This window comes from Narcine bancroftii, chromosome 2, assembly GCF_036971445.1.
Source record: "Narcine bancroftii isolate sNarBan1 chromosome 2, sNarBan1.hap1, whole genome shotgun sequence".
Lineage (NCBI taxonomy): Eukaryota > Metazoa > Chordata > Chondrichthyes > Torpediniformes > Narcinidae > Narcine > Narcine bancroftii.
Genome location: NC_091470.1, coordinates 195,141,537 through 195,168,921, shown reverse-complemented (window position 1 = coordinate 195,168,921; position 27,385 = coordinate 195,141,537). Strand labels below are relative to the sequence as shown.

The 27,385-nt window shown below is 47.9% G+C and overlaps 1 protein-coding gene across 2 annotated transcripts in view; it reads right to left on the bottom strand.

Annotated features, from left to right (window-relative positions):
* Positions 1–18,693: 18,693 nt before the first annotated feature.
* epoa (erythropoietin a) overlaps positions 18,694–27,385 on the bottom strand; it is a 46,860-nt gene continuing 38,168 nt past the window's right edge. Inside the window, exon 5 of one of the 2 annotated variants that reach the window (XM_069915359.1) lies at positions 18,694–19,375. In XM_069915359.1, coding sequence (XP_069771460.1) covers positions 19,226–19,375 — 150 coding nt within the window. In that variant the 3' untranslated portion in view covers positions 18,694–19,225. Of the gene's footprint in view, positions 19,376–22,856; positions 23,239–27,385 lie in introns of those variants that run through there. The other variant, XM_069915360.1, reaches the window with a different exon arrangement.

Below are 27,385 nucleotides of genomic sequence, written 5' to 3'. Positions count from 1 at the left end.
CGCAGGCGCTGGGACCTCATCAACATGGCGGCAGGGGGCACGCCACACAAACCAACGAGTGGCAGGAGGCAAGAGGGAAGCCTTGCACGTCCTGCCTGCCAGCAGCGCCGCCCGCAGGAGGGAGGGATGTAACTTGCTTATTGGTGAATTTTAATTTCAGGCGAAGGTCTCCAAGTTAGTGTGTCTATGTTTATATTGTGTTTCTTCTTTTTTTTTTCTTTTCTTTCTTTGGCTTGGCTTCGCGGACGAAGATTTATGGAGGGGGTAAAAAAGTCCACGTCAGCTGCAGGCTCGTTTGTGGCTGACCAGTCCGATGCGGGACAGGCAGACACGATTGCAGCGGTTGCAAGGGAAAATTGGTTGGTTGGGGTTGGGTGTTGGGTTTTTCCTCCTTTGCCTTTTGTCAGTGAGGTGGGCTCTGCGGTCTTCTTCAAAGGAGGCTGCTGCCTGCCAAACTGTGAGGCGCCAAGATGCACGGTTTGAGGCGTTATCAGCCCACTGGCGGTGGTCAATGTGGCAGGCCCCAAGAGATTTCTTTAGGCAGTCCTTGTACCTTTTCTTTGGTGCACCTCTGTCACGGTGGCCAGTGGAGAGCTCGCCATATAATACGATCTTGGGAAGGCGATGGTCCTCCATTCTGGAGACGTGACCCATCCAGCGCAGCTGGATCTTCAGCAGCGTGGACTCGATGCTGTCGACCTCTGCCATCTCGAGTACCTCGACGTTAGGGGTGTGAGCGCTCCAATGGATGTTGAGGATGGAGCGGAGACAACGCTGGTGGAAGCGTTCTAGGAGCCGTACGGCTCCATATTGTGTTTAATATACATCTATATACACATATCTGAGGCACCTGCAAGCTCACACCAAGACACAAGAGCAACTTGTCCGTGAACTACTCTTTGCAGACGATGCCGCTTTAGTTGCCCATTCAGAGCCAGCTCTTCAGCGCTTGACGTCCTGTTTTGCGGAAACTGCCAAAATGTTTGGCCTGGAAGTCAGCCTGAAGAAAACTGAGGTCCTCCATCAGCCAGCTCCCCACCATGACTACCAGCCCCCCACACATCTCCATCGGGCACACAAAACTCAAAACGGTCAACCAGTTTACCTATCTCGGCTGCACCATTTCATCGGATGCAAGGATCGACAACGAGATAGACAACAGACTCGCCAAGGCAAATAGCGCCTTTGGAAGACTACACAAAAGAGTCTGGAAAAACAACCAACTGAAAAACCTCACAAAGATTAGCGTATACAGAGCCGTTGTCATACCCACACTCCTGTTCGGCTCCGAATCATGGGTCCTTTACCGGCATCACCTACGGCTCCTAGAACGCTTCCACCAGCGTTGTCTCCGCTCCATCCTCAACATTCATTGGAGCGCCTTCATCCCTAACATCGAAGTACTCGAGATGGCAGAGGCCGACAGCATCGAATCCACGCTGCTGAAGATCCAACTGCGCTGGGTAGGTCACGTCTCCAGAATGGAGGACCATCGCCTTCCCAAGATTGTGTTATATGGCGAGCTCTCCACTGGCCACCGAGACAGATGTGCACCAAAGAAGAGGTACAAGGACTGCCTAAAGAAAGCTCTTGGTACTTGCCACATTGACCATCGCTAGTGGGCTGATATCGCCTCAAACCATGCATCTTGGCACCTCACAGTTCGGTGGGCAGCAACCTCCTTTGAAGAAGACTGCAGAGCCTACCTCACTGTCAAAAGACAAAGGAGGAAAAACCCAACCCCAACCAACCAATTTTCCCTTGCAACCACTGCAACCATGTCTGCCTGTCCCGCATCGGACTTGTCAGCCACAAACGAGCCTGCAGCTGACGTGGACATTACCCCTCCATAAATCTTCATCCGCGAAGCCAAGCCAAAGAGATACATATCTATACTATCCATCCATCCAAGTATCCATCTATCTATCCATCCATCTATCTATCCATCCATGTATGTATCTATCTATTCACCTATCTATCTCTATCCATCCATTCATTCATCTATCCATCCATTGATCTATCCATCTATCTATCCTTCTATCTATCTATCCATTCATCCATCTATCCATCCATCCATGTATCTATCTATGTATTCATCTATCTATCTATCCATCCATCCATCCATTTATCTATCCATTCATCCATCTATCTATCCATCCATCCATCTATCTATCTATGTGTGTGTGTGTGTGTGTGTGTACACTAGATAGATAGATATATCAAAATCAGGATTTATTGCCATGAACAAGTCAGGAAATTTGTTGTTTTGTGGCAGCATCACAGGGCAAACATTCATATTATAAACATCTTACAGCATTACTGTAAAAATAATAATAATGATAGAGCACAAAAAGTGGGGCCGTGTCTGTGGCTCAGTGTCCGTTCAGGAATCTGATGGTGGAGGGCAAGAAGCCGTCCTTGTGCTGCTGGTTGCTCGTCTTCAGGGTGCTGTACTTTTTCCTGACGGTAGCAGGGTGAAGAGGGCGTGGCCTGGATGGGGGGGTGCGGTCAGAAGTTACTTTTTTAAGACACCGCCTCGTGTCGATGTCCTTGATGGATTGGAGTTTGGTGCCCGTAATGTTGCAGGCTGAGTTAACAACCCTCTGGGGTTTATTCTTGTCCTGAGAGTTGGCGCCTCTGGACCAAGCAGTGATGCAAACAGCCAAAATGTTCTCCACAGTCCACCTGTAGAAGTCTTAGAGCCTTCAGTGACGAACTGAACCTCCCAAACTCCTCATAAAGTATAGACTCTGGCCAACCTTCTTTGTGATTGCATCGACACAGAGGCTCTAGGACATATCCTCAAATCTCTCTCTCTCTCTTTCTCTCTCTCTCCATGTTCCGTGGCCTCTGTCGGTATTGGTCGACCATGGGGACTGTGCCTCTGGTCATCACTGTCTGACACTATAAAGTGAAGTTTGAGTAAGCCAAGGCAGAGTTGATATGGAGATCTGTCTTGCCCGTGCAGTGGGACGCCCCCCCCCCACTACCCCGTCTCCATGCTAATGACAGGTCCAAAGAAAAAGTCGATTCAGTTTGGTGCCAGCAGCATCACAGGATTTTCCGAACTGGTTCTGGGTACAAATATTTATAGATAAGATATAGTTATGTAGATAGATGGAGATTTAGGCACGGACTCATGAGCTGAATGTCTAAATTTTTTTTTAAAAAATTAAAATTCTCCTGTTTCTGTTAAACCCCCCCCCATTCTTCTCCTGTCTCCCCCCACTCTCACTCTCTCTCTCTCTCTCTCTCTTTTTCTCACTCTCTTTCTCTCTCTCTCTTTATTTCTTTCTCTTTTTTCCTCTCTCTCTCTCTCTTCTCTCTCCCCCCCCCCCCCGACTCCTTTTTTCTCCCCCCAGTCTTTAATTCAGACACCTGTCTGCTGTTTGCTTGTACCTTGAGGAAGGGCTCAGGCCTGAAATGTCAGTCAGTAATGTATCTTTACCTCCTGTGGACGCTGCGAGATCGGCCGAGTTCCTCCGGCATTTCTGCGTGTTTTTACAAGATTCAGCAAGCCCAGAGGGTTTGAGAGAATTCAGTGAGAGAATGGGACTTCTTAATTAACCAGCATGGGTTCGATGGGCTGAATGATTTCTCCAATTGTGTCTGGGAGCATAAGGTCTAGGCAGAGGGTGCAAAGGAGAGATGCCTGGCTGCCCTTTGTCAGTCAGTACTGCTGCAGACCATTAGAGAGCACTCTCTCACCAAAATCCGGTCTCACAATCAGAATTTATTGTCACGAACAAGTCACAAAATTTGTTGTTTTGCAGCAGCGTTACAGTTCAAACATTCATATAAACTGATGGCGGAGGGGCAGGTGCTGTCCTTGTGTCACTGGGAGTTCATCTTTAGACTCCTGTACCTCCTTCCTGATAGTAGCAGAGTGAAGAGTGGCCTGGTTGGGTGGGGGTCCTTGAGGATAGAGGCTGCTTTTTTAAGACTCTGCCTCTTGTAGGCGTTCTCGATGGAGTGGAGTCTGGTGCCCGTGATGTCACAGGTCGAGTTAACAAGTCTCTGGAGTTTTTTCTTGTCCTGAGAGTTGGTGCCTATGTACCAGGCAGTGATGCAACTGGCCAGAATGCTCCACACAATCCACTTGTAGAAGTTTGAGAGTTTTGGGTGACGTACCAAATCTCCTCAGACACTTAACGAAGTCTAGCCGCTGGCGAGCCTTCTTTGTGATGGCATCGACGTGGAGGCTCTGGGACAGATCCTCGGAGACATTGACATCCACGAATTTGAAGTTCTTGACCCTCTCCACCGCTGACCCATCGATGAGGACTGGGTCGTGTTTCCCGGACTTCCTCCTGAACTCCATAATCGTCTCCTTGGTTTTGCTGACATTGAGCGCAAGGCTGCACCACTCAATGAGCTGATCCATCTCCCTCCTGGATGCTTCCTCACTGCCGTGTGTGATTCTGCCAATTACTGTGGTGTTATTGGCAAAGTTGCAGATGGGAGTTGAATGATGAACCCTTCATCAGATTAGATATGATCTCATTGAATGGCGGAGCATGTTTAATGGCTGGATGGCCAACTCCTGCTTCTTATGTTCTTATGTAACCTCTCAATCAGATTTTGGAGTTATTCTCAGAGTACATACATGACATCACATTCAATCCTGAGATTCTTTTTCCTGCATGCCAGGCAGAATTACCCAGCAAAAAATAAACATGAACATGTAAACAAATGAAAGAACTGCAAACAGATAACGAATGTAAACAAACTGACTGTGCAATACAGAGGGAACAAAAAGAAAATCAATAAAGTGCACAAGTAAGAGTCCTTAAATGAGTACCTGATTGAGTTTGTAGTTGAGGAGTCTGATTGTGGAGGAGTAGCAGCTGTTCCTGAATCTGGTGGGGCGAGTCTTGTGGCACCGATACCTCTTTCCTGATGGCAGCAGCGAGAACAGAGCGTGTGCTGGGTGGGATGGGACCTTGATGATCGCTGCTGATCTCCGACAGTAGTGTTCCTCCGTAGATGTTCTCGACGTTGGGGGAGGGTTTTTGCCCGTGATGCCATGGGCTGTGGCCACTACCTTTTGCAGAGCTTTACACTTGGGGGGGGTGGGGTATTGGTGTCCCCATACCAAACCATGTCATATCAAACCTCCCCAAACTCTGGAGGAAATAGAGGCCTCTGAATGTGCCTGGCCGCACAGTCATTGAGTGAGTAGAGCACTGGGTCCACTCAACTGGGCCCCAGTAGGGTTAGTTCAGTCAGGGATTCCAGACCCGGGCCATGGGGAGTGATGGCGCGGCTGGCAGTGGTAAAAAAACATTGGTGTCAGATAGCATGGAGACATGCCCTTCAGCCCAGGCTGACCGAACTGTCTTCTCTAGCCATTTGGCCCCCATCGTTCTAAACCATTTCTGTCCTGGTAACCAGTCTGAATGCTCAAGTTCACATTCATGATCTCCTCAAGTTTCAACACTCTTTTATTGTCATGTAATAAGCAGATGTAATAAGGCAGACTTCACCATCAGTGGAAATTGTACGGTACGAGAGAAAGAGAACCAAAAGCGAGTCCCCTCACAGACAACGAATGTCGGTGGTTTTGCCTCTAGCCCTCCTGCGGCCTCTGCAGCCGCACTGACTCCTGTTCGATCCACTGGTAGCCCAAGTTCTGGATCCGAACCTCCCGACACCACCAGGAAGCCCTCAGGGCCCAAGGTCCCTTCGGGAGCCTTCCTCGGACCTCTCGCATTCCGGTTCTGAACCTGGTGTCCCTTCAGCCAGTCTCCAGCAGCCTGGAGTGGGCCCCTCGGCCGAAGTCACCCGCAGCCTGTGCGGGTTCCTCGCCACAATCCACTGGCAGTCCCACCGCCTTCGGCCTCTGAGCCCCTCCTGCCACCGAGGGTCGTCTCCTCTGCTTCCCCTTCTCAAACGTGATCTCCCAGTTTTCTGGTGCCCTGCGTCAGACCTCCGCTCCCACGGAGTTTGCAACCCCTCGTGGCCACTGCCGATCACAGGTGCCACCATCTTGGGCCCAGACCCCACAGTCACGGGATTTAATTTTAATTTATATTTGATTTTCTTCAAAAATATGCAAAATAACATTTTCAGTATCACAATTTTAAACTTTTAAACAAATTAAACTTTTTCTTACAAACAAAAACAAATAAACACCAAGCAGTCCCACCCTCTCTCCATACATACAGATCCACACATCGCCAGGGCCAATACAACTGGGGAAACCACGTTTAAATAGATATAATAGTTGCAATTCTAGTCCTTGTTCTTTTCATGACTGTGTCCAGTTTTGTGCCCCCTATCTTAGAAAGGATGCGATGTTGTTGGAGAGGGTGCAGAGGAGATTTACTGGGCTGATACAAGGGCTGATGTACGGGGAACGTTTAGCAGCTCTTGGGTTGTATTCATTGGAGTAGAGGAGAATGAGAGGAGATCTCAGAGAGGCTTTTTGTATTTTGAAAGGTTTCGATCGGGTGGATGCGGGTAAGATGTTTCCCTTGGTGGGCGAATTGAGGACAAGCGGGGTCATAGCCTGAAAATTAGAGGTTGTCCCTATAAAACAGAGATTAGAAAGAACTTCTTTAGCCAGAGGGTTGTGGATCTGTGGAACTTGCTGCTGCATTCAGCAGCGGAAGCCAGATCACTGAGAGTATTTAAACAAGAAATAGACAAGTATCTCATTAGTGAGGGGATCGAGGGATGCAGGGAAAAGGCTAGAATTTGGAACTAGTGAGGAGTGGCTTCGTGTAGATTTATGGAACAGACTCGATGGGCCAAATGGCCGCCTTCTGTTCCTTTGTCTTGTGATCTTGTGTCTGGGCCCCTCTGTGGTCATGTTTTTCTTTGAAAGATCTGATTTTTTTCCACAGGTAAACAGCTGTTCATTTCCACAGCCCATCGTGCCTTAAGTAGAGGGGAGTCAAACGTCCATGTGACCGCGCTACCACCAGTGCTATTTTTATAAATGATATTTGGTCCAACTGTCACTTATTTCCATGAAATTACCTAATAGGTCTAACTCCAGGTCGCCCGCGAAGGCCACTCCTGTGATCCTGGTTAATTATTCACTGGTTTCTTGCTAAAATGACGTAGAAAAGTTCCCATCTCCAGTCCCACATGTCTCTGAAATTTCGGCTTTTGATCTGTGCAACGTTTGTGGGGTAAGACCTCATTGACATTAAAAAAAATCATAATCTTGCATTTATAATTGATGTCATGCAGTCCTTACACCAATCTGACCAGCTTCTTTCTGAAGTCCAACTCCCTTAACCTCTGGAATCCTGGTTTTGCTCTTTCGCTCTGGGGAGCAGAGTACATTTGGGTGTGTTCCCCATTCAGACCACTTGTTCGGTTGGACTAATTTCAGGTGGGGTCAACATTGGTCCCTGTCTTTCTCTGAAGACTGATCTAAGCTGGAGAAAGCAGGTCCCATTGGCCTCTCCGTGTTTGTGTTTTAATTTTAAGATGTGTAGCAGGCTTCAATACATCTCATTCTTTTGGTCATTCCATGAATTTAATGTTCATAAGGAGTAATGCATTTTTTCACAGTGGAGCTTTTATTGATATCCCTACTATTTTCCCTATAAATTCATTAATTTCTTGCCACGTTCTGATCATATCTATTGGTATGGGATTATCTGTCTTTTTCTTTAGTGATTTGAAACTCCATTTTTAGATAAAGTCCATTGCTTCTCCTTCATTTGAACCCAAGGCGGGGGCGGGGGGGGGGGGGTGGGCGCGGGTAGGGGTCATCTTCAGTGAAGCAGCTGCAAGAAGGTTTTTTTAAAATCTGGAATTCCAAGTCCTCCCAGCCCATAGTCCAAAGTCAGTTTCTCCAGTGCAATTCTTGGTACCTTATCATTCCATAGGAAATGTCTAATATGATTGTTCAGTCGTTTAAAGAAGTTTATTAGGTAATGGAATAGGCAGTGATTGAATTAGGTACTGCAGTCTTGGCATCACTTTCATTTTGACGCAATCAACCTTTCCCACTAACGTGGTCGCAAGATTTTAAATAAAACCACCATCCTTTAATGGGCCATTTAAAGCCTGTATGGAGCCGTCTGGGTGGTTGGACCCTGCAGGGCCGGGCTGTGTTTTAGATTGCTTTCCCCCCCCCCCCACCCCCCAGCTCCACACCATTTTTTGCTACCTACCAACGTGGCTGTTGCCAGTAAGAATTCTGATGCATCACCACTGGCGTGCATAACAATGAACTTTCATCAGTAGCAGCAGCTGAGATCTCCACGCTCCTCCATTTTCTGCCCCTCAATTGTCCCCTCATTTAATCGCCTCACCGATAGAAGCCTGGAACCAAAGCTCTGGAATAACCCCTCGAAACCTCTGCCAATCTCTTTTCTCCTTCGACAAGTATTCATAATAATTAAAGAAATACCATTTCATGCATATGAGAGTCTTGGAGGGTCAGTGTGAGTGAGCAGTTCCTTTGGTCGTTCAGCGTCCTCACTGCCCGTGGGAAGAAGCTGATCCTCAGCCTGGTGGTGTTGGCTCTGATCCTCCTGCATCTCTTCCCCAATGGGAGCAGCTGGAAGATGCTGGGGGTGGGGTGGAAGGGGGTCCTTGACAATTTTGCGCACCCTCTTCTTCAGAAAACGATCCCGGTAGATCACGTTGATGGGGGAGGGGGGAAGGAGATGCCAGTGATCCTCTCTACCACTCTTATGGTCCTGTGGATTGACCTCCGATTCATTGCTCCAGAGTAGTGGTTTTCAAACCGTCCCCCTAAACTCACATCCCACCTTAAGCAATCCCTTACTAATCACAGAGTACCAATGGCCTTGGGAATACTTAAGGTGGGAAGGGAAGGTTGAGAATCACTGCTCTAGTCCCAATTGTTACTGAAATATTTTGCTTGAGAAAAATTGTCACTGGCCCATTTCCTTTGCAGTCAATGAGGGACGATTAAAACAATGCTTTCAATCTTTTTCTTACCACCCATATCTCGCCTTAAGCAAACCCTTACTAATCACAGAGCACCGATGGCATAGGGATTACTTATGGTGGGATGTGAGTTTGGGGGGCAATTTGAAAACCACTGGTCTACATCGACCATACCCCACTGTGATACAGCCGGCCAGGAGACTCTCAACAGAGCTCCTGAAGAAGTTTGATGTGACAGTGGCTGGTAGCCTTGCCCGCCTCAGTCTTCTCAGAAAGTGCAGTCACTGTTACACCTTCCTGACAAGTGAGGAGATGTTGAGTGTCTGCAATAGGTCACTAGTTAAGTGAACTCCAAGGAACTTTGTGTCTCCACTAGAGTTGAGCAGAGCTGAATATTACATCTGTTTTGTTTCAATGCAATAAAAGAATCGTCTCAGTGCAAATTTGACCCTCAGTGTTGATGACTTTGTCTCTGGCCTCACGCTGGAGTGAGAGAGAATGAATGAAATCCCATTGAGAGTTTGGCATAAACAAGTTTTACAGCGGACTCTTTTACCAGTCTCCATAGGTCACAAATGTGCTGGCTGAGTGATGGTTTAGCCTGCAGTCCTCTTCAGCCTGATCACCTTCACTCCATCTGCAGCAGTCAGCTCTTTCATTCATTCTCTCTCACTCCCAGCGCGAGGCCAGAGACAAAGTCATCAACACTGAGGGTCAAATTTGCACCGAGACGATTCATTTATTGCATTGCACGTAGAGCCCTTTCAGCACCTTCATGGCTGCGGCGTAAGTGGTGCATCCTGGACACTCTGGTAGACTCTCGAGGATACCATAGTCATCAGTATTAGTAGTCGATGGTTGTCCTTTATCACGGTAGGGTCCGAGAGCTGTAAGTATGTTTTGGAGCATCTCACCCAGTGCTTAAAGTAATTCGAGGCTGGAGCTGAATGTGGGTCGATTTTGAACCAAAGGGTCTATGCTCGGTACAAACTTGCTATAAGGAGGCAACAGCCCGGTGAGTCCAGTAGAGCTTATATCCAGGCACTAAGAGCAATGGGCAGGGACTGTGCTTGCACAGACAGAACTACTGCGGAGACCACAGATGATCTCATTCGGGATGCCTATGTGGCCGGAGTTCGATCGAATGAGGTGAGGCAGCGCCAGCTAGAGCACAGGGAAGAAATTCGGATCGCAGAGACGATGGTGGCTGCGGTCTTAAGTATGGACATGTACTCTCGGGGCAGGATCCTACACTCTGATGTGAGTAGGATGCCCTCCCACTACCCTACTACTGCCACTACGCTGCCTGATGCAACCCCAAAGTGTTATTTCTGCGGGAGGAACGAGCACAGAAGGTCCCAGTGCCCGGCGAGAAAAGCCAGATGCCAGAAGTGCCTTAAAATCGGCCACTTTGCTGTAGTCTGTTGCTCCAAAATGGCCACCGTCAAACACAATGCCTCGCGTGAAACCCAATCACCACTCTCCATTTCAAACACTTCTTCCTCAGAGCTCTCGTCCAATGAGAGAGAGTACTCCACCGCATGGAAGCGCCTGACATCACGGGGCAGATTCCGAGCGTGGAAGGTACAACTCACCCTTGCTGCAATGATGTTCATCCTACCTCACGAAGCAACTTCCGACCAGACCCCATCCCCGACCTCAACGGCCGCCGCTACCACTGACCAGGGACCCACCGCCGCTGCCGACCAGGGGCCGGCCACCTCTGCCACTGACCAGGGACCCACCGCCGCTGCCGCCGACCAGGGACCCACTGCCACTGCCGCTGACTGGGGATGTGCCTCTGCTGCCAACCGGGGACCTGCTGCCGCTACCGACTGGAGTCTCACCACCACCGAGGCAGCTGACCAGGTACCTGAAACTGTGACCGACGCTGCTGACCGGGGACCCACCGACACTGCCAACTGGGGACCCAACGCTGCCGACCAGGGACCCGCTGCCGCCGACTGCCTGACTGATCACCCCACCGCTGACAGCAAGCAGCGACCCCCAAGACTTACCGTTGGCTGGCCAACACCCACCAGCAGGCTGCAGGCAGCAACACCAACTCCTCGACGCTGTCTCTTCAGGCCCAACTGTTTGCGTGATATCATCAAGCAGGATTCCACTGTCCCCATTACAAATCTCTGCATCAGTAATCCTCGACCAGGACTTCCCCCAACCCCTCACAAAAGCTATATTTGACTCGGGATCAACTGACAGTCTTATCCGCCCAGACCTGGCCCACTGTTGCAGACTGGCTATTCTCCCCACTGCACAGAGAATTTCATCGGCGACCAGATCGCACTCGACTTGGGTAAAGGGGTACTGCATAGCGACCCTGAAAGTCCAGGGCATCACGTTCACAGACTTCAAACTATTAGTCCTTCCCCAATTGTGCACCCCTGCACTGCTGGAACTGGATTTTCAGTGCCAGTTTCAAACCGTTTCCCTGCACTTTGGGGGACCTCATGCTCCACTCTCTGTCTGTAACCACTCCACCCTGGAAGCCTCCTGCCAGCAGCAGCCCGAGCCACCTGCCCCCACATCCCAGGGCCTCACCTGTAGTCTCTCCACCCTCCGAATTGCTCCACCAACGCTTTTCGCAAACCTCACCCCTGGCTGGAAGCCTGTGGCCACCAAAAGCCACAGTTATGAACACAGGAAATTTATCATAAGCGAGCTGCGCAGACTGCTGGACGAGGGCATTATCGAACCTAGCTCGAGTCCATGGAGGGCCCAGGTGGTGGTTGTTAAAAACGGGGAGAAGCCGCGAATGGTGGTTGACTACAGTCAGACAATCAACCACTTCACGCTTCTGGATGCGTACCGCTCAATACCGTGTATTTTACACCATTGACTTACATTCGGCCTATCATCAGCTCCCGATCCACCGAGAAGACCGATCTTTCACGGCCTTCGAAGTGAATGGGCGGCTGTATCAATTCCTCAGGGTACCCTTTGGGGTCACAAATGGTGTTGCGGTCTTCCAGTGGGAAATGGACTGGATGGTGGACCAGAACGAGCTGACTGCTACTTTCCCGTATCTGGACAATGTCACCATCTGTGGCCATGACACAGAGGATCATGATGTCAACCTTGAGAAATATTTTCAGACTGCAATTCGGCTGAACTTGACCTACAATTTCTACAAGTGTGTCTTCCGGACCACTCGGCTCGCAATTCGAGGTTGTGTGGTGGAGAACGGGGTGGTCATGCCGGACCCTGACCCCATGCGTCCCCTCGTGGACTTGCCCCCCACCCCACACCCAGAAGGCACTCAGACGCTGCCTGGGCTTTTTTTCTTACTATGCCCAATGGGTTCCACACTATGGTGACAAGGCACGGCCACACATCAAGACCACCTCCTTCCCCCTGTCAACCGAAGCCAGAGTGGCCTTCGACTGCATCAAATCGGACATTGCTGCTGCAACGCTGCATGCCATCGATGAGTCCATTCCATTCCAAGTTGAGAGTGATGCATCCGACTTTGCACTGGCAGCCACTTTGAACCATGCCGGCCGGCCAGTAGCCTTCTTCTCCAGAAGGCCCAGGCCATAGTTGAAGCAGTACGTCATTGGAGACACTACCTCACTGGCAGGCGCTTTACGCTGCTGAACGACCAACGTGTGATCTCCTTCGTGTTTAGCCCAAGCCGGATCAGGCATAGCAGTGCCTTTAACCCAACCTCCCCTATTCCTTCTCCCCCAGGTCATGTGCTTGAACAGGGGGACCAGCACCACCCCACCAGCTCAGGCTAGACTGTCGACAACGCCGTGGGGAATTGAGCGAAGCAGTGGCCGCCACCTACGGGCCTGCCAGCGACCCCAATCCTGGTGCCACGGTGGTCACGCCAGATGGTCAGGACCCCCGACCGGTACAGCCCCGAACCTCCATCTCAAAGAAGAGGTGATTGTGATCAAGAATGACAAAATCGCCAGGTGGAGAATTGAGCTCTCCACCTTTAACTATGACAACATACAACTGGACAGGCTGCAGAGACTCCACGAGGAGCTCTGTCATCCAGGGGTCACTAGGTTCGCTCACTTTGTCAAAGTTCGCAACCTGCCCTACACAGTCGAGGAGATTCACTCCATGACCTGAGCACTGAGTGTAAGCTCCACTTCTTCCGTCCGGAGAACACCCACATCATTAAAACCACCCAGCCCTTTGAGCATCTCAGTGTAGACTTCAAGGGGCTCCTACCGTCGACCAACCATTACACCTACATCCTTACGGCCATCGACGAGTACTCCTTCTTCCCATTCACTGTGCCCTGCTTGGACATGACTGCCTCCTCAGTCATAGAGGCCCTGCACAGCATCTTCGCCATCTTCGGGTACCCCAGTTACATCCACAGTGACAGGGGGTCCTAGTTTATGAGTGCAGAGCTGCGGCAGTACCTTCTAGAGTGTGGTATTGCTTCAAGCAGGACCACCAGCTATAACCCACGCGGTAATGGGCCTACACGAGGGGACGCATGGGGTCCTTCATGTTTAGCCCAAGCCGGATCAGGCACAGCAGTGCCTTTAACCCAACCTCCCCTATTCCTTCTCCCCCAGGTCATGTGCTTGAACAGGGGGACCAGCACCACCCCACCAGCTCAGGCTAGACTGTCGACAATGCCGTGGGGAATTGAGCGAAGCAGTGGTCGCCACCTACGGGCCTGCCGGCGACCCCAATCCTGGTGCCACGGTGGTCACGCTGGATGGTCAGGACCCCTGACCGGTACAGCCCTGAACCTCCATGCACCCTGGGGTCGGTTCTGAAAGAAGGGGTGATTGTGATAGTACAGATTCTATCACCAATGTGTATATGTACAGATTGTAGTGTAGGATAACTGATTGGATGAGAACGTAGCCACATCTTCTGGCAGGTCTTAAAGGATTGCTCCTAGCCAGACCAGGTCATTCTGGACTGGTCGACCTACTTGTGATATGCTCCAGTCTTTTAGTTAATAAAAGCCTTGGTTTGGATCAACAAGTCTTTGGTTCTTTCGATGCGCTCTACAAACCCCATTTTACACGGCAGTTTGAAAGGGACTCGTGACGGGTACCTCCTATTGGCCAGTCATTTCAACTCCGCGCTGACATGTCTGTCCATGGCCTCATGCTCTGTCAAACCAAGGCCACTTGTAAATTGGAGGAGCAACATCTCATTTTCTGTCTGGGCCCCCTCTAACCGGGTGGCGTTAACGTCAACATCTCCGGCCCACTCCCTCCATTCCCCATCCCCCTGTCTCCTTTCCCTCAGCTTCCCTCTCCACTCACAGAGGCGTCCCCCCTCCCTCCCGTTTGTTCATGACAAAGGGACCAGGCCCAAAACCTTGTTTATATAAGGAAGGCTGTATGGCCTGCTGAGTTTCTCCAGCATTGCTTGTGTAGACTACAATCTCAGCGTCTGCATCAGGCCTTTCCGAGGTGAAGCAGGGGAACTCACTGTGGCTAGATCAGATTGTTGGGCCCATTGTGGCTGCCTAGCACCAAGAGATCAAGGATATCATCGCCCACACTTCTGATGGAAGGTAACAGGGTCCTTCAGGGTGGGCAATGGTTACCTCCTGTGCTGTGATATCTCCGTGATCAGCAAACAGGCATGCATTGATGACTGACTGCACCCAGTGGCTGAAACCACACCTTTTAACCCCGAAGCCACAGCTTGCATTTGGATTGGATTAGAGTGAACCAGACATGGACGGCAAACATTAACACTTCCGTAAAGAGCAGTAGTGCGAAGGTTGTCATTACATAACCGTTGGTATAAAGGAATGTAGAGGCAAAATGGTTCCAGCTGGAGGGAGGGAGGAAGAAAGAGAGAGAAAGAGAGGGAGGGAAAAGGAGAGAGGAGAGAGGAAGAAAAGGAGAAAAGAGAAAGAAAAAAGATGAAAAAGAGGACCGGGGACATCTGTACAAAGTGAAGTTCAAGGGAGATGTCAGGGGTAAGGTTTTTACACTGAGAGTTGTGGGGGCCTAGAATGCCTCGCCAGGTGGTGGAGGCTGGAATATTGGGTGCATTTAAGAGACTCTTAGACACATGGATGGAAGAAAAATAGAGGGATAAGGGGTAGGAAGGGTTTCATATTATTTTTAAGGAGTATATGAGTCAGCACAACATTGAGGGCCAAAGGGCCTGTACTGTGCTGTAAATTCCCAAGTTCCTGTTGGGGAAACCCCAATGGCTCGCCGTCTCGCATTTGCTTCAATCCCCTTCCCTCACCGGGATGACAGTTCCTGGACACCCTTTCCATCTGTCCGGTTTTATTTGAACATCAATTCAGAAAAAATGTGAATTGAAAGTGTGCTGGGATATGCCCAGGAATAAACGGTAAAAGCCCTGAGATAACCAAGCGGTTGGTGGTGGGTGTACGGAACAAAGTGGTAGAGGCAGGTTTACTTACGGCATTCAAAAGACATTTGGACAGGTACATGGGATAAGAAAGGTTTAGACTGTGTGGAGGAGGGGGGGTTAGTGATGCCATTCCAACATGGCGGGCCCCGAGGCCAGCTCTCGCGGGAATGCCTAGTCTCTGTTTATTTTGCTCACTGCCTGCCACCCCGATTCTGTCCATGGCAATGGACAGCCCTTCCGGAGACTGCGACGCCAGACAATTATGGCACTGGCTTCTTCATTAAACTTTGCAGCAGACTGAAGGTTCCGAACAGCCCCTTTTTCCTCACTGCCCCTCCTTGGGTCATTCCCCTGCCCACTTTGGGAATGACTGGAGGTTTATGGGCTGAACCGAAGTATTCAAGAGGAATAGAATATAATAGCAGGGATGTGATGTTCGACCTCACGTGGAGGGCTGAGCAGTTTTGGGCTCCTCGTTTATGATGTTGGAAATGCAAGGATGATTCCGGGTATTAACCATGTAACAATTACAGTACAGAAACAGGCCATCTCGGCCCCTCTAATCCACATGGATTTAAGTGAACTCCTCTCGTCCCACCTACCTGCTCCCTGTCCATAACCCTCCAACCCCCTCCACCCCTCACATCCATGCACTTACCCAACCCAAATGACAAAATTGACCCTGCTGCAACCACATCTTCTGGAAGGTCATTCCATTCAGCCACTCCTCTCTGAGTGAAGAAGCTTCCTCTTATGTTACTTCTAAAGTTCTGCTCCAGCCTTTAATTTATGACCCCGCGTTCCAATCTTACTCTCCCTTAAGGGGAAGAGCCTAATCATATCTACTCTACCTATCCCCTCATAATTTTAAATATCTCTATCAAATCCACCCTCAACCTTCTAACTCTCCAATGAATAAAGACCCAGTCTATTCAATCCTTCTTTGTATTCCAGATACTGCAGTCCAGGCAACATTTTAGACAATCTTCTCTGCACCCTCTCTACCTTATTGATATCCTTCCTATAATTTGGAGACCAGAACTGCACACAGTATTCCAAACTTGGCCTCACCAATGCCTTGAACAGTCGCAACATCACTTCCCAGCTCCTATATTCTATGCTTTGATTTATAAAGGCCAGCGTACCAAAAGCCTTCATCACCACCCTATCTACATGGGAATCCACTTTCATAGAATGATGAACCATTACTCCACAATCCCTCTGTTCCTCTGCATTCCTCGATGCCCTCCCCTTCACTGCATATGTCGTTTTGATTATTCTTCCCAAAATGAAGCAGTTCACACTTATCAACATTAAACTCCATCTGCCACCTTTCAGTCCACTCTTCTAAGCAGGCCAAATCTTCTGCAGTCCCCGAAAACCAGCCTCACAATCTACCACTTTTTTGTCTGCATATTTACTCACCCAATTTACCAATTAACGTAAATGATGAACAACAAGGGACCCAACACCAATCCCTGAGGCACACTACTTGTCACTGGCCTCCATCCTGATAGACAGTTATCCACCATGACTCTCTGTCGCCTATTAAAGGAACATTTGACAGCTCTTGGCCGACATTTTATTTTAGACCTACAGCACGGTACCAAGCCCTTCCAGTCCATGAGCCTGTGCCATCCAATTACACCCCATTGACCTACAACCCCCAGTACGCTTTGAATCGTGGGAGGAAATCAGAACCCCCGGAGGAAACCAATGCAGACACAGGGAGAACGTGTTTAAAATGTGTTTAACTTAGAGACAGGGTGGGATTCAAATCTGTGCCAATCACTGGTGTTGCGCTAACTGCTACATCCCACCTGTAATTGTTGGAATTTAGGAGAATGAGGTGGGAGGGGGGATCTCATTGAAGCATTTCAAATGCTGAAAGGCACAGTAGATGTAGAAAGGTTGATTTCCCATGGTGGGAGAGTTTATGTCAAGAGGGCACAACTTCAGGATTGAAGGGCATCTGCTTCGAACAGAGGAATTTCTTCAGCCGGAGGGCGGTGAATCTGTGGAATTTGTTGCCATGGGCGGTTGTGGAGGCCGGGTCATTGGGTGTATTTAAGGCAGAGTTCTTGATCAGCCAGGGCATCAAAGGTTATGGGAGAAGGCCGGGCAGAGGGGCTGAGTTGGGAAATGGATCAGCTCATGATAGAAAGGTGGGGGAGACTCGATGGGCTGAATGTCCTACTTCTGCTCCTTTGCCTTATGGTCTTACAAATGGGGCCAGCTTGGGTGGACAGCTTGGCAAGCATGGATTCGTTGGGCTGAAGGGCCTGTTTCTGTGCTGTAAAACTCCATAATCTGTGATGATGAACCTTCCATACTCCCGAAAACCTGCAAAGGTTGATCACCACCCAAGTGCCAAGATCTCTGGATTACACTGAACAACAAAGATTTTGCTTCCTGAACACTTCTGGGTGGATTTTTGCTTCTCTGTCTCTGACTGTAAGAGACGCTTCAGGCAATTTCTTCTGCAGGCGAGTCTGTCTGCCTGACAGCCAAATGAAAACAGATACCGTGTGATATTGCACTGTCTTTAGTGCATGACAATAAAGGAATCGTGTGTTGAATTTTTATGGGTTTTGGGCTGCTGATCACAAAAATCACCTGAATATTTTCCTACCATGCACCATTTTTTTATATACAACCTATTTTTGTGTTTTCCTGTCATATTTTAAGTTGACTTCAAGCAGACAAAACCATGAAGGGCAACAGTCATTGAAAATTAATTCTCTGCATTCGCACACAAACGTCTTCCCGGCTGATCTCGATACTGTCAGTGACATACACAGTGAAAGGTTTCACCGGGACCTTGCGACCGTGGAAAAGCGGTATCAGGGCAACTGGAATCCATTGACACCAGTCGACTATTGTTGGACGCAAGAGGCATCAGATGCTGAGTACAAACGAAAATCAGTGGCAAAACTGACGCAATGTGTCAGCATCATGGTGCCATTAAACATGGTGAATTCAATAAAAGATAATTTAATGCAGTGGTTCTCAACCTTTTTCTTTCCACTCACAGACCACTTTAAATAATCCCTAGGCCATCGGTGCTCTGCGATTAGTATGGGATTGCTTAAGGTGGGATGTGAGTGGGAAGGGAAGGTTGAGAACCACTGCTCTAGACCCAACATTTTGCTTGATAAAAATTGTTACTGGCCCATTCCTTTGGAGCCCTGAAATCGTGCACATAACGAGTCAATTAAAACAGTGGTTTTCAAACCTTTTTCTTCCCACCCATATCCCACCTTAAGCAATCTTGTACTAATCACAGAGCACCTGATGCAGAGGGATTACTTAAAGTGGTCTGTGAGTGGAAAGAAAAAGGTTGAGAACCAGTGGGCTAGTTTGAGGAATTTTCACACAGCGTTAGAGGGAGAGATTAAATTGCTGGGCAGGACTTATACATTTGTTTAAATATATTTATATATAATAGTTTAATGTTCACAGAGCTGAACTACAGTGGTGTTGAACTCACTGTCCTCACAAAACAAATGACCGAAGAAGTCCACTTTGTCTCTATTCCGGTGAACTGTGAGTTAAGTGATAAACAAAGGCCTGAGGGGCTAATTGGGAGATGGGGCTACACTCGTCCCATATCCACAGAAACTCTACAAAACCAAACAGTGTCTCCCCCATGTCCACATGTCACACCATCAATGAGCAAGATGTTATCAGTCACATTCAAATGGCTTTGTGGCTGCAGCTCTTTGTTTCTCTCTTCCACTTGCACTTTTCAGTTCAAACCATTGAGTCCTGGGCACCTGGATTAACAGAGTCTAAGGTCAAGCTCTCCAGAGATGGACAGTTATCTTTCCTTTCCATCATCAAATCCGTGCTCTTTTTCCCTTTTGTTCATTTCTCCCCTTCTCACTCTCTCTCTTCTTGTTGGTACTATACAAATTTTTGTGCTTCTATCATTGCAAAGGTTACAGTTTATAATCGCAAGGGAAGCTTTTGCAGGCTCAGCTGGTGTGGATGTCGGCTGTCAGCTTGTGGCCAGATTGCAGGCTTCTGTGTCCAGGAAGAACAATCTGACTTTTCCTTGCAAGAAATTTAAGTACACGTGAAAGATGGTTCTCACTGTTCGGCTGTTGAAAGTGGCCTGTGCAGGTGGTTGTTCCACACTGAGGATAACCTGAATGGGGGCAACAATATTACACAACATTACACACAAGAATATTATGCTGGGCTCAGCGGCTGAGGCACCCGCACGGGCTGCTGGAGACCGGCTCGGGGGAACCAGGTGTTGGTGCCAGGATTCAAGAGGGCGCTGGGGGCGGGGAAGGGGGTGGGTCAAGAAGGGTATCAGGTGCTGAACGGCTTCCTGATTGTGTCAGAGGTTCAGATCCGTGGCTTTGGATGGATCGAGCAGGAGCTTGTGCGGCTGCAGGGGCTGCGGGAGCGCTGGAGGCAAATCAACGGACAGTGAGCGTATCTGAAGGGACTCTATTTTGCTTCTCTTTCTCTGACTGTAAGGGGTGCCAGGCAAAGCTCACGGCGAATCTTTGTCTGCCTTGCAGCAGACTAAAGGCAATTTTGTGTAATATTACATTTTCTGTTTTATTACCTGACAGTAAATAGTATCTGATCTGATACACCCACAAATATAGGATAAATTAAATTATCTAAACATGCCAAGATAGGAAAAAAAGAGTTAAAATATAAAAGGAGAGATAAATAAAGATTACAGTTTTATAGTGTGGCGTTTCAAGAGTGCAGATGGATCTCTTGGTGATTCCAGCATAGTTTGTGGTTGGGGTAGTGTGGGTAGTTCAAGAGCCTGATAACTGTTGGGGCAAAAAAAACATTCTTGTACCTAGAGATACTGGTCTTCTGGCACAAAGGGTGCAGCAAGAAGAGGCTGTGATCAGGTGGGGTTTTTTAGGAAGATGACGTCAGCTATTTCAAGACAGAATCCTGATGTTTTGTTCGAGTTAAGCTGGAAATGTGAAAGGGCAGTGAGACACCAAGATGCTCTCTTTTGCTTCTCCTTCTCTCTTCCTGTAAGGGGCAACACTAATGGCGACTATTTGCCTGCCTTTTGGCACATCTCTAGGCTGCAGGAATACATGCTGAGGTCTCCACTAAACCAGGCATTCCTGACCTTTTTTTTGGCTATGACCCACTGAGGATTCTGCTCAAAGTTTATGGGCCCCTTCTCTGTGAACCAGTCAAGTTTAGTTGGTTTCTTCCGTACTTCCCTCCTACCGACTACAGGTGTTCCTCAATGAACGATGGGGTTGCGTTCCGGAAAACCCATTGAAAGTCAAAAAATCATGTTGATAAATAATACAGGTATACCTTGTATAACTCCCTCAGCACTGTGTCGGACCCCACACTGATCTCACCGCTCCACTCTTCCCTCAGCCCGTGTCAATCCCCACTGCCCCACTGATCCTACTGCCCTGCTCTCTCCCCATAGCCCCGTGTCAGTCCCCAAACTAATCCTACTGCCCCACTCTCTCCCCAGAGTCCTGTATCAGTCCCCACACTAATCCCACTGCCCCGCTCTCTCTCCATAGCCCCATGTCAGTTCCCACACTGATCCCACTGCCCCGCTCTGTCCCCACCACCCTGTATCAGTCCCTGCAAGTTTTCTGATTGGCCAAGGAGGCTACAAAGAATTCACCTTAGAGGAATTATTGATGTTTATTGGAAAACTCAACGATGCCTGAGATTACCTTACTATAATGTGTTAAATGAAAGTAAATAACGAGTCATGCTATTGTACCATCGTACCTTAGTCAGACCATTGTAAGTAGGGGAGCACCTGTTCATAAAAACATTTTATGATTTCAGTCCGTGCCCCCTTACAGGAGCAGTGGCCCCATGGGTGTCATATGGATGCCCATTGAGAATGGCTTCTCTAAAGCTTGGTGCTTTAGTCCATGGAGTAGGACTCTCACTGGCATCCTTCCATTACAGGATGCCTAATCACAACGTAGCTCAGGGAAGAGCATTAAATCTTACTCAACCGTAGTAACCTCTCTCCCTGTCTAGATTTTATTTCAATATGTATGGACCCACATCCTGGCATCCAGACTCCTGAGTAATCTCAATCCAGAGTATGTCACCCTCCCCATCGCCCTCATCAGTCATCCCCTTCAATTTCTCTGCCCTAATCCCTGCCCATTTCGACCCCTGAAATAGCCTATTCAGCCCATCAATTCTGCCTGCCATTCAATTTTGAGCTGATCCATTCTCCCACTCAGCCCGACTGCCCAGCCTTCTCCCCATAACCTTTGGTGCCCTGGCTAATCAAGAACCTGTCAATTTTTGCCTTAAATACACCCAATGACCCGGCCTCCACAACCTGCTAGAGCAACAAATTCCACAGATTCACCACCCTCTTGGCTGAAGAAATTCCTCCGCATTCCTGTTCCAAGCAGACACCCTTCAATCCTGAAGTTGTGCCCTCTTGTTCTAGACTTTCCCACCATGGGAAACAACCTTTCTACATCGACTTTGTCCACACCTTTCAACATCCAAATGTTTCAATGAGATCCCCCCTCAATCTCCTAAATTCCAACGAGTTCAGGCCAAGAGCTGTCAAATGTCTAGTGAACCTCTCCTGAACCCTCTCCCACGTCAGCACATCCTTTCTCAAACAAGGACCCCAAAACTGCTCACAATCCTCCATGTGGCCTTATGAAGAGGCCTTATAAAGCCTCAACATCACATCCCTGCTCTTATATTCTATTCCTCTTGAAATGAACGCCAGCATCACATTTGCCTTCTTCACCCCCGACTCAACCTGCAAGTTTACCGCTCGAAGAATCCCAGGACCCTTTGCATCTGGATATTTTCACTTTTCTCCCCACTTAGGAAACACAGATTGTCAGCTAAGCTGAGGTTTCTTCTTGTAGTGTTATGAGAAACATGACCACATAACGTTATAGGTTCCAGCACTTGCTCCCAAATCACACACATCGAGTCCAGGCCACCATTCGTTCAATGGCTGCTAAGTTTGTTCACTGATCATTCCCTAGGTTTACCACACTGCCCTGGATGTTTCCCAGGGATGTACATCACCAGAGCCACCCGAATACATAGGGCCTGACACATTGCAAACTGACAGATTGCAGGACCCCTACCTTTATCACACCTAAGACCAGATATTTTACACCCTGTCCCCGACTTATGACCTATGCGACTTATGACCAGCCGTACATACAACCGTACAAAATTAATGGCTGCATGTAGACCATAGTGACCGTCTCTCAGTTGCTATTTTGTAAGCTCGCCAAAGGAGATGGCGGGCAAGAGGAAAAACCCATCCTCTGCTGATAGATCTGACAGGAGGCCGAGGAAGGCACTCGATTTGGAATTGAAAACAACCTGATTTAAGGCTTCTGCATCCTTCCGACTTGCGTCCATTTCGAGGTAAGACCCAACCCGTTGGTCAGAACAGAACTCGGATGTATGTCGGGAAGTAGCTGTATATCAAACCAACACAAGTGTCCCCAGAATAACTGAGACATCTAAGTCATGCTGGTGTTAATTGCCAAAATAAGGAAACTTATCAAGGATTAAAAAGGAGCAGAGAGAATGACCCAAGTGCGATGGAATCAGAGCACTACAGAACAGAAGCAGTCGCATCATTACTTTAGTCAAGTTTATTGTCATCTGATTGTACCAGTACAACCTGATGAAACTGCATCCTCCGGTTCTCAGTGAAAAACATGCAGACGCACACAAACAAACAGTACATACACAGGTCAAATATTTTGTCTATATCAATAATTAAATAAATATTGTTTCATGAAGAGTCTCAGAGGGTCAGTGTGAGCAGTTCCTTCGGTCGTTCAGCGTTCTCGCTTCCCGTGGGAGGAAGCTGTTCCTCAGCCTGGTGGTGCTGGCTCTGATCTTCCTGGATCTCTTCCCCAATGGGAACAGCTGAAAGATGATGTGTGGAGGTGGAAGGGGGTCCTCGATGACTTTGCACTCCTTCGTCAGACATCAATCCCGGTAGATCACGTCGATGAGGGGAGGGAGACGCTGCAGAGAAATGTATCGGAGGTCAATCCACAGGCAGAGAGGATCAGCGGCATCTCCCTCCTCCCCCTTCGGCTTGATCTACCGGGATCATTGTCTGAAGAGGACGCGCGAAATCATCAAGGACCCCTTCCACCCCACACGCAGCATCTTTCAGCTGCTCCCGTCGGGGAAGAGATACAGGAGGATCAGAGCCGGCACCACCAGGCTGAGGAACAGCTTCTTCCCACGGGCAGTGAGAATGCTGAATGACCAAAGGAACTGCTCACACTGACCGTCTGAGACTCTACTATTTATAGCAAAATCCCCGATATCTGGAATTCAAGCAACCGGCAAAAAAACAATTACAGAATAGGTAACAAATACATAAGTTTAACATTGACGCACCCTAGCAGTTAGTTTGCCAGCACAGCATGAAATCTCAAGCAACCGGAAATTCCACTTATCCGGTATCTACCGATTCCCATAGGTGCCAGATACCAAGGGATTTACTGTATCATGTTATTTGTAGTCCAAACATTTTCCTGAGAAGTGCCTTGATTTATTTAAATGTGTATATGGTGGTATGTAAGAGGACGGTGTCACTTTTACCATGTATCTTAATTTCCTTCCCAATGTCTCTGCAGGCAAAATCAAATCTGAGCTGGACCGCAAAGTGACTGTCATTGGACTGTATGATGAACAAGATCTTTTGGTGTGTGGTTGAAGGTAATTATTTTCACTCCATTCCAAAACAACCCCTTCACTTCACAGAATGTTTAAATTCTAGTTTCCCGTGGACACTTGATACAGTAAACTTCCGAAATCTAACTTTGGTGGTGCAGAACTGGCAAAATTTCTGGACCAGTGGTTCTCAACCTTTTTCTTTCCACTCAAGTAATCCCAAGGCCATCAGTGCTCTGTGATTAGTAAGGGATTGCTTAAGATGGGATGTGAGTGGAAAGAAACGGTTGGAAAACCACTGTTTTAATTGACCCTAATTGACTCGTTATATGCACGGTTTCAGAGCTCCAAAGGAAATAGGCCAATGACAATTTTTCTCCAACAAAATATTTCAGTAACAATTGGGTCTGAAGCAGTGATTCTCAACCTTCCCTTCCAACTCACATCCTACCTTAAACAATCCTTTACTAATTACAGAGGACTGATGGCCTAGGGATTACTTGAGTGGAAAGAAAATGGTTGAGAACCCCTGCTCTGGACTATCGGATGTTATTTCATTTAATGGCTGGGCACAGTTTTAATTCAGGTTATTTTTAGATGTTATATACTTCCCCGTGAAGCCCATAGGTTTAGAGCAGTGGTTCTCAACCTTCTGTTTTTTCATTCATCTACCACCTTAAGTAATCCCTTACTAGCCACAGAGGATGCCACAGGTTCTCTGTGGTTAGTAGAGGATTACTTAAGGTGGGATTTGATTGGCGGGAAAAAAAGTTTGAGAACCACTGGTTTCAAGGGAGCGCAGGAAACGAGACGCTGATCAGTTCGAAGACACCACAGAAGCTGGGGTTGAATAGGGCGTGGGAATAAGAGCCTCGGCAAGTGGAAAAAGAGTGGTGAAACTGGGGCTTGGGGGGGGGGATCAGAGGGGAGTGGGGGAAGTGAGGCCCCAGCAAATGGAAGAGTGCGTGGAAATTTGGCCCGTGGAAAGAGGCGGGATATATGACCCCTGGTTAGTCAGAAGGACACATAGTGAATGTTTCCTGGAGAACCAGTCACCGAACCTCCCCACCGAACGTTCCAATAGCCAATTGTTAATGTGCAGAGAAAGGGGCTTGGAAGAGATAGAAGCTCACTCACCCGACAGAAGCTATGACCACACCTGTTTTCACTTTGAACATTTACAGTGGGTGCTTTACTGGAAATGGAAGTAGGGCAGGAAGTAGATTTTAATATTTAGATTGAAACTGTGACCTATCCCTGATGCGAACAGTAATTTTATTCCATTATCACCACCTCACTTCCCAGTTGCCATAACATTGAAACCACTGACCGATTATTTCAATCTTTTTAATTAAATGCTGTAGTTTTAAAAAGTTTGTAAGGGTCACGGTTAATTAAGCTTAAACAGTTGTTAGAGATTTTGATGTTCCTGGCTGCGTTCCACTGGAATAGAGATTTGAGTCTTATCTAACTGTAGTAAATGTTGGGTAAAAGTGGATGTAGTTTTGGGAAGTGTCACTGTCCAGACAGACAGTGTTTCCAGCCTCTTTTTCCCCCCACACTGTTGCTTTTTTAAAATTAAAACAGGGCTCTGACACCGACAACAATTCTCCTCTATGAATGACTCCACAAGCTGATCTCAAACTCACTGCCCAGTGCACTGTGTTTCTGATCCAACATCCTCACACATCTGTCAACTGAAGACTTTGAAGCCGGAAAAGTACATGTGCCAAAACAAACATTGCCTGATTTATTACATTAACCCTCTTTTATTTCTGTACTGAATTTATTTATTTTAGACTGAAGCGGGCAAGGTTACCAGCCACCAGGTTTAGGAACAGCAGCTCCCCCTGCACCATCAGACTCCTCCACGACAAATTCAATCAGGGACTGTATAAGGAATCTTACTTGTGCACTTTATAGATTTTTGTTCTTTCTGTATTGCCCAGTCAGTTTGTTTACATTCATTATGTTTACAATTCTTTTGATTATTTACATGTTCACACCGTGTGTAGTTAATTTCTGTACTTCCAATTAGTGGTGATTCTGCCTGGCCCACAGGAAAAAGGAATCTCAGAGTTGTATGTGATGTCATGTATGTACTCTGACAATAAATATGAAATCTGAAATCCTTCTACAGGAGCTCTATCGAGAGCGTCCTGGCCAGCTGCATCACAGTGCGGTACGATCGCTGCAGAGAAATGGATCAATCCACAGGACCATAAGAGTGGCAGAGAGGATCATGGAGTCTCCCTCCTCCCCCATCGAGTGATCTACCAGGATCATTGTATGAGAGGGCACGCAAAATTGTCAAGGACCCCTTCCACCCCACACACAGCATCTTTCAGCTGCTCCCGTCAGGGAAGAGATCCAGGAGGATCAGAGCCAGCACCACCAGGTTGAGGAACAGCTTCTTCCCATGGGCAATGAGAACACTGAACGACCAAAGGAACTGCTCACACTGACCTTCCGAGACTCTCATATTCACTAAACAATTTATTTATTTATTTGTATAGATAAATACTTGTCCTGCATATGTATTGTTTGTCTGTATGTATGTTATGTCTGGGTGTGTGTCTGCATGTTTCGCACTGAGGACCGGGTTTCGTCGGGTTGTACTTGTACAGTTAGATGACAATAAACTTGACTTAATGTAAGTTTAGGTCACACACTGTAAAACCTTTGGTATCCGGAATTTCCCCTCCCCCATCAGATTCCTGAATGATCAATGAACGACAGACACTGCCTCACTTTGACCTTTTCTTGCACTATTTTTCAAAATTTATTTTGTAGGGTGGCTTATACAAATGGCTGCCGCAAAACAATGAATTTCGTGACAGCTCATGACAATAAGTTCTGATTCAGATTCTGAAAAATGTCCGTGAACATTCACTATAACCATTTTGTTTAGACACACAGCACGGTAACAGGCCATTCCGGCCCACAAGTCCGTGCTGCCCGATTTACACCCAATTAACCTCCAAGCCCCCAGTCCGTTTTGAACGGTGGGAGGAAACCAGAGTCCCCGAGGAAAGCCCACACAGACCCTGGTCCCAATCGCTGGCACTGTAACGGCGTTGCGCTAACTGCTACGCTAATGGTGATTCCTTCATGATTTCTCTCAGGATTTTTTAAACCTCTATAAAGATTACCCCTCAGCCTCCTACATTCCTGGGAATAAAGATCTAGCCTTTCCAATCTTTCTCGATAATTGAATCCTCTGCACCCCTTCCAAATTAATGACATCATGTAGCTAGGTGACCAGATATGCACCCATTATTTTAAACCTGGCTCAGACTCAGCTTCAGTACAACTTTCTAAGAAATCTGGAGAGATATGGCATGTCTCCAATACTCTATTGAACTATGACAGGGACAGGGAAGGTATACAGACTGGTTGCATCATAGCCAGCTGCTGAAAGTGGCAGACCCTCACCGTCTATCATGGGCACACACTGTCTGTCCATTGAAAGCCTCTATGTGAAGCA